Consider the following 7,992-nt stretch of genomic DNA (forward strand, 5'->3'; position numbering starts at 1 on the left):
TGACTAGCTTAGAGATTCGGAATAATGATAAAAATTCTGAACGAGCATCGTCTGAAGCTTTGGTGAGTAGAGATTGGGCGATGGAGAAACAGAAGAAGCGTGGTGGAAAGAATTCTCGATCCAAATCGAGAAGCAGAAATATAGCTCGAGACGAGTGTGCTTTTGTCATGAAAAGGGCCATTGGAGGAAAGATTGTCCAAAGGCTCAAAAGAGAGATGGGAAGAAACCAGCAGTAGCAAACATGGCACGGAAAGATGAAGACTCTGATTATTCACTAAGTATTACTCCTGCAGTATACGCGGCTAGTTTGAGCGAGTGGATACTTGATATTGGAGCAACCTATCATTTGTGTCCTATTAAGGAATGGTTTACGGATTTTCGTAATCTGAAATCCGGTGTAGTTGTGATGGGGAATGATCAACCTTGTCGCACAATGGGGATAGGAACAATTCGGCTCAAAATGTTTGATGGAATGATCAGAGAACTCAAAGATGTTAGATTTGTTCCAGCTTTAAAGAAAAATCTAATTTCTGTGGGTGCTTTGGAAGCTAAAGGCTACAAGGTTACCATTGAAGATGGTATAATAAAGTTTACACATGGGGCTATGGTGATTCTGCAAGGGGTTCGGCGTCACAATCTGTACTATTTGAAGGGAGGTACAACTGATGAAGCAAATGTTGTTGAGGTGCACAGTGACACCACCAAGCTATGGCATGTACGACTGGGACATGCTGGCGAGAAGTCTTTGCAAACTCTGATGAGGCACAGACTCTTAAAAGGTACCAAAACCTGTAAATTAAATTTCTGTGAGCATTGTGTAGTAGGCAAGAAAACAAGGGTTAAGTTTTGTACAGCTAATCACGATACTCGTGAGATCCTTGAATATGTTCATAGTGATGTATGGGGACCAACCAAGACTGCATCAATTGGTGGAAGCTATTATTTTTACATTTGTTGATGATTTCTCTATACGTGTGTGGGTGTACACCATGTGAGCAAAGGATGAGGTTCTAGAGATTTTCGTGAAATGGAAGAAATTGGTGGAGACTCAAACTGGCAGAAAGATCAAAGTATTACGATCTGATAATGGGGGTGAATATACTTATGATTCATTCTTGCAAGTATGCCAGAATGAGGGTATTAAAAGACATTTCACGGTGAGACATACTCCGCAACAGAACGGTATGGCTGAGCGTATGAATCGTACTTTACTGGAGAAGGTACGGTGTATGTTATCTAATGCTGGTTTAGATAAAAAGTTTTGGGCTGAAGTTGTGAGCTACGCAAGTCACTTGATAAACCGGTTGTCTTCTGCTGCAATTGGAGGTAAAACTCCTATGGAAATGTGGTCTGGAAAGCATGCACAAGACTATGATTCCCTTCGTATATTCGGGTGTCCAGCTTATTATCAGGTTAAAGATGGTAAACTGGATCCTCGTGCTAGAAAAACTATCTTTGTGGGATTCAAAGGTGGAGTAAAGGGCTTCAAGCTTTGGGATCTCGAAGATAAAAAATTTGTGTGTAGCAGAGATGTCACATTTGATGAAGCTTCAATGATGAAAGCTTCAAGTTCTCAACAGGTGGAGAACAAGACCACATAGGTATTGCAGCGGGTGGAGTTTGATGCAACTCCATATGTACTAGTTAGATCTACATCAAAGAAGGGTTCAACTATGGATGTAACAACTAAAGTTGAAGAAGATGTTGTTTCTTCTAATGTCCCACAAAATGAAGAAACAATTGATGATGTAGATAATGATGATTTTATAGCAACAAGGAAGCTAAGAAGAGAGATAAAGAAACCCGGATGGCTTACTAAAGATATGATGGTAGCCTATGCACTTCCAGTTATTGATGATGACATCCCCAACACTTTCGGTGAAACATTACGCAGCAGTGAAAGTGATCAATGAAAGTTAGACATGGAAGAAGAGATGAAATCTCTCCATCAAAACCAGACTTGGGAACTTATGGAGTTACCAAAGGGGAAAAAGGCTATTGGCAATAAATGGGTATACACCAAAAAGCAATGATCTCCGAGTCAATCAACTCCTCGATACAAGGCAAGGCTCGTGGCAAAAGGTTTTGCTCAAAATGAAGGTATTGACTATAATGAAGTTTTCTCTCTAGTTGTAAAACATACTTCCATTCGTATCCTACTTACCTTAGTTGCAGAATATGAGTTAGAGTTGGCTCAATTGGATGTTAAGACGACGTTCTTACATGAAGATTTAGAGGAGGAAATCTATATGATTCAGCCTTGTGGTTTCAGAGTTGCTGGAAAGGAAAATCATGTGTGTAGGCTGATTAAATCTTTGTACGGACTGAAGCAATCGCCAAGGCAGTGGTACAAAAGATTTGATCAATTTATACAAAGGCAGAAATTCACCAGAAGTGAACACGATCATTGTGTTTACTTTAGAAGACTACCAGATGGAGCTTTCATCTATTTGTCACTCTATGTCGACGATATGCTTATAGCTTTGAAGAATAGAGATGAGATCGAAAGATTAAAGAAGCAGCTGGCTTCTGAGTTTAAGATGAAAAGACTTGGGTGATGCACAGAGAATACTTGGGATGGAGATTCGTAGAGACAAGAAGAATGAGAGCGTATGGTTGACTCAAAAGTCTTATTTGAAGAAAGTGCTAGAAAGATTCGGTATGGATGACAAAACTAAACCGGTATGTACACCTTTAGCTCCTCATTTCAAATTAAGCTTTTCTTCATGTCCTGAATCTCAAGAGGAGCGCGATTACATGGCTCGTGTTCCATATGCTAGTGCTGTGGGTAGTCTTATGTATGCTATGGTATGCACAAGGCCCGATATATCTCAAGCAGTGAGCATGGTTAGTAGATACATGCACAATCCGGGTAAAAATCAATGGCTTGTGGTAAAGTGGATTCTCCGATATCTGTATGGGACAGTTGATATTGGGTTATTGTTCAAGAAGGATTGTGGTCAACAATGTGTTGGGTATTGTGATTCTGATTTCGTTGGAGACCTTGACAAGCGAAGATCAACAACAGGCTACGTATTCACATTGGGTGGAGGTCCGGTTAGCTGGAGGTCGATTTTGCAATCGACAATTGCTCTGTCCACTACGGAAGCAGAGTATATGGCAGCAACTGAAGCTGTAAAAGAAGCTATCTGGTTGAAAGGTTTGTTATGTGATTTGGGAGTAATCCAAGAGAACATTACGGTCTTCTGTGATAATCAAAGTGCGATATTCCTTGCGAAGAATCAAACATATCATGCTCGGACGAAGCACATAGATGTGAAATATCATTATGTGAGAGAGATTATCGAGAGCGGTGTTGTGTTGTTGAGAAAGATCGATATCAAAGATAATCCATCAGATATATTGACGAAGGTAGTTTCTGGAATTAAGTTTCAACATTGCTTGAAACTAATTCAAATCATTCGATTGTGTTAAGATATGTCCTTCGGGAATTTTGAACTACGGTTGGCTTGATCCTAAATTTTGGGTACGTAGGCAGTCACAGAGATGCAACCACTTTGGGGATGATGGTTCGTTGGTAGTTGGCTCAGATTTGGACAAATTTTCGCCGAGGTAGAGAATTGTTGAAAAATCATGCACGTGGCATGCAAATTCAAGAAAGCATGCAATTTTTCAAAGAGCTACCAAACATTTGAAGAAAAAAATGAAAAGTTGGCAAATTTGTCAAATTTACCAAATGGACACCATTGACATATTTGCATGGGTTAGGTGGAATAGTGTTTGGGTTATGTGGAATAGTACTTGGGTTAGGTGGAATAGTACTAGCTTCAAGCCTATAAATAGAGAGCATTTCTTCATTCCATTTCATCCCAAAATTGTTAAGCTTATAAGTTTCTAAGCTTTTGAGAGAAGTGAGAGAAGTGTGTCTGGGGAATTTATCTTTCTTGTAGAGTGTGAGAGTACTGGGTATATTTGGGTTTTTGGGAAGTGAGATTCGTTACTCAAATATTGTACTCTATTAATTGTTAAATAAACAATTATTCTTTCTTGCCTTCGTGGATGTAGGTTTAATTACCGAACCACGTAATTCTTGTGTCCTTTATTTTTCTGTAATTATTTGGTGCACTTGATTCCGCATTCCGCGCACAACATCCACTTCAGTTTCTTTTATTTTACCGATGAAATATAATAAAACATAAGGTAAAATAAGTGTGTATTTAGACTAATTAACCATGCACAATCTTTCAATAGACAATAGTTCATGCAGGGCAGAAGCAGAACAAATGTTTGTATTGTAGTTTTATCAAGAGCTGCTGCTGGACCTGCCGTAACTAATAATTTCTTGTAGTTTTATCATTGCCAGGACTTCAAAATCTAAAACACACTTTGCTTTTTATCTTCAACCAAGTGAATGATCAGGAATTGATGGTCAAGTCAACGAGGTGACACATTTGAAAGAGTAACCTCATTAACAGAACAAACTTTGGCACCCGATGAGAATTGACCTGGCCTTGCAACATTTCGGCCTACAGAAAATGCAGGTTCGGTTGGTTGAGGAAGTGTTACATTATCGCTTGCTAACATGACAACCACAGAAGACATGATAGGTCTATCTGCTGAGTCTGCTTGAACACACAATAATCCAATGTGGATAAATTTCAAAAGTTCAGCAGCAACGCATGACTGCTTGAGTACTGGATCCATCAGCTCCAGTGCTTCTCCTTCACACCATAGTTTCCATGTCTATAATATTGTTATACAGGTCATAAACAAAGATGAGACTCAAAATCATTGGAAATTATTCTCCAGAAAGAAGGATAGAGAAAGTTACTCACATAAGAAAGGAGGCTTTGACCAAGTTCTGATAGATAAAACCCACTGTTCTTTTTTCCACTGATGATTTCTAGCAGTAGAACGCCAAAACTGAAAACATCCGATTTTACAGAAAATAATCCTTCCATAGCATACTCTGGGGCCATGTATCCACTGTTTGAAAACAGAACAACATAAGATCAAATGCCATAGAAATGCTAATGACCTATGTGACCTCCGTATTTTGAATCTGGTGACATGCATCATGAGGTCACATGTTCAAACCAAATGCAATAGAATACTGTTAGCAAATTTAATTATTGGAAACAGAGAAAACAGAGAGAGATGGGAATGAAATGCACTTACTATGTTCCAACAATTCGGTTGGTGTTAGCTTCACTTTGATTTCCACCAAATATCCTAGCCATCCCAAAGTCTGATATCTTCGGGTTCATCTCATGATCTAGTAAAACATTACTAGCTTTGAGATCACGATGAATAATTCTAAGTCGAGAATCCTCGTGTAAATACAAAAGACCCCGAGCAATTCCATGAATGATACTTATGCGTCGTTTCCAGTCCAGTTGTACTCTTCTCGCTGAATCTGATAATGAATTGGACACAACGTTTAACTTGATTAGCTACTTTGTCATCCACTCTTCTATGGCAAGGAAGCGGGGAAAATAATAGGAAATGGAAAGACTTGGGTACAATTGCCATAGTGCCCAGTCGTGGATGTGCAAACCATATAACAGGGCCACTTCAATTATACAAGCTGGAATTAAACCAAAACAACCACAGGTTCTGTTTTTATTTGCACAACTTAACAACTAGCAATTAAGGAAATAGAAAGTCGGAGAAACAAACCAAAGAGGAAGACATCAAGGCTTTTATTGGGCATGTACTCATATATAAGCAGTGATTCATTTTCCTCTAAGCAGCAGCCCAACAGCCTCACAAGATTTTTATGTTGCAATTTGGCGATTAGAGTAACTTCATTCTTGAACTCTTGCAGGCCTTGCCCAGATGTTCTTGAGAGCCTCTTCACTGCTATTTCTTTGCCATCTGCTAATTTACCCTGCAAGCAACTTTCCATTTATTGTTACCACGAAAGTTTTGTATGCGTACGGAAAACGCAAGTTTCCGCTGACATGAACTCATTTCCAAATACTGCATTCGGTGAATACTTAGATAAATTTAAACAAGCGTACGGTAAAAATGGATTGGTACGATTAATAGTTGCTTTTTTAAGCAACTGTATTTAAGTGTTTAGTAAATTATTGTTTGGAAACTAAGTTAATTTAACCTCACATTTGTATGGTGAAAAAATTATAATTTTTTTTTTACAATTTTTGTCAAAATTATTATTTAAAAATGATATATACTTTTCAAAACTTTTATTTTATAGATATAATTTTTTTTTCTTTTTATAGTAGTTATAACTTAAATAATATAATACCTTGATACGAAATAAGACCTTAAGCATCCCTTTATAATTACCTTGTAAACAGGGCCAAATCCGCCTTCTCCAAGCTTATTTTCATCAGAGAAATGCTGCGTAGCTTCAACTGCGAGATGTAACGGAAACAAAGGGAACTCTTGAGTTTCTTCCTGCTTCTGTCCTCGTAAAGCATCATACGTATAGTCGTTGCCAAGTCTACCGTCTGCTAGATGAAGCAGCCCTGTCTCTTGACTATTTGCTTTCTCCTCTGCAAAACAACGGATTAATTAACTTCGTAAACTATGAATAAGAACAAGGGAGTGGTCGAGTTACCTTTGACTCTTTCCTTTCTTCTCTTTATACACCGAAGTAAAAAACTAAATAGCACAAGTACTATAATTGATGATACAGTGGCGCCGATTGCAATCCATGTTCTGCTTTCCCTCGTTTTCTTCTTTCCCGAATCTAACATATAGCCAAGTTAAAGAATCTCTGAGGAAAACTCTTTCTACATCTTATGTTATGTTTAATTTATATAGAATTAAGGAACCTGAGATTTACGAACTCACCGTCGGAGCTACCATTCTTCTTATTAGGTGGATAGATAGGAACTGTAGGGTCCTCAAAGAAAGGGTACAGCTCGTATCTTATGTTACAACTTGGCGTAAGAATTCTAGCACCTCGCTTTCCGTAGCAGCAGTTTGGAATTTGAGCAACAGCCCCGCGCAGGCAAATATTGGAGTCTGATTTAGACAGATATGGTATGCACTGCACCAGAGTCCTAAGTTTATCAATGCTAGAGGCGTTAACCATTTGGGCTGCAGCTGGATACTCAAAATCCCTTGAGGTTACATTTTGAATTAGATCACTGAAGGACTGAGCCAAAATATTAGAGAACTTATAAGGATCAGTAACGTTTATTGTGATCAGTAGGGCTACAGATGGCTCTGTCTCTAGCCAAGAAGGAAAAGAACTGTTACAGAAGCGCACCATACACTGATCATACCATACAATAGCCTCCTTGGCGCCAGTACAATTTGTCACAATGGTATGGATTGCAACTTTTATGCAGTCTTGGCAGACGTCATTAGAAACGTCGAATCTACAATTGTAAAGACCATAAACTTTGTCTGGGTAATCCCCTTCAGTTGCGTTGGAGTATAAGTAGCGGCCAGCTTCATTGTAGAGCTTTGCGCTGAAGAGTGTGCCAACATTAAACATGAATAAACCGCCGGAAGAAGTATCGCTTTCCCTGACGCAGAAATGGTAGACATAATTGGAGTCAAGTTTAGCCGCCTCTGACGAACTTTGTAACAGCACTAAAGATAGAAACGAAAAAAGGTGAAGCAAGCTAACTATGTTTCTAGTTCTCAGGCCAAATAATACGAGCAGAATCGGCATCGTCCCCTTGCTCTTCAACTCTGAAAATTTTGAGTTCCAATGTCAAGGGACTGAATTAACACACAAGTATCCAACTAGAAGTAAACAGTATTAATGGTGAATACAAGACGAATTAAGATAAATAGGAAAATCGTGGGTTCCAACCCCTTTCACATAACTTGTTTTGGGATTGGATTTTCATTAAGCTACATAATTAAAAAGGATAATACAAAAAACAATGAAATTGAAAAGTCAAACAAAGGACCATCGACAGTTTCCAGGCATCTTCACATCGGAGACTAATAACAGGTGTCTTTTTTTTTTTTAAATAAATCCTTAAAAATAAATATTTTCTAACTTAAAAAAAGTTTGAAAACTAATTGAATACAACCTTTTAA

At 38.4% G+C, this 7,992-nt stretch overlaps 1 protein-coding gene across 2 annotated transcripts; it reads right to left on the reverse strand.

Annotated features, from left to right (window-relative positions):
- Positions 1-4,282: 4,282 nt before the first annotated feature.
- Positions 4,283-7,697, reverse strand: LOC18040723 (cysteine-rich receptor-like protein kinase 10). 2 transcript variants are annotated; one of them, XM_024184554.1, is made up of 8 exons: positions 7,333-7,518; positions 6,784-6,982; positions 6,548-6,679; positions 6,274-6,482; positions 5,641-5,851; positions 5,140-5,377; positions 4,797-4,947; positions 4,283-4,704 (listed from the first exon to the last, which is right to left on the reverse strand). In XM_024184554.1, the coding sequence occupies exons 1-8, from the start codon at positions 7,486-7,488 to the stop codon at positions 4,396-4,398; spliced, it is 1,605 nt and encodes a 534-aa protein (XP_024040322.1). In that variant the 5' UTR covers positions 7,489-7,518; the 3' UTR covers positions 4,283-4,395. The 2 variants fall into 2 exon arrangements, with proteins under 2 accessions (XP_024040322.1, XP_006433098.2); XM_006433035.2 differs by having other exon boundaries at positions 6,784-7,697.
- Between the last annotated feature and the right edge of the window lie 295 nt (positions 7,698-7,992).

The sequence above is a fragment of the Citrus clementina genome, unplaced genomic scaffold (genome assembly GCF_000493195.1).
Source record: "Citrus clementina cultivar Clemenules unplaced genomic scaffold, Citrus_clementina_v1.0 scaffold_5, whole genome shotgun sequence".
Classification (NCBI taxonomy): Eukaryota; Viridiplantae; Streptophyta; class Magnoliopsida; order Sapindales; family Rutaceae; genus Citrus; species Citrus x clementina.

Excerpts from the sequence above, each read along its gene's own strand:
- LOC18040723 (XM_006433035.2), bottom strand. The coding sequence starts at position 7,615 with ATGCCGATTCTGCTCGTATTATTTGGCCTGAGAACTAGAAACATAGTT. Across the intron at positions 6,483-6,547 it reads AAGAAAGGAAAGAGTCAAAG|AGGAGAAAGCAAATAGTCAA; the intron begins GTAACTCGACCA and ends GTTGTTTTGCAG. Across the intron at positions 4,948-5,139 it reads AACCGAATTGTTGGAACATA|TGGATACATGGCCCCAGAGT; the intron begins GTAAGTGCATTT and ends GTTTTCAAACAG.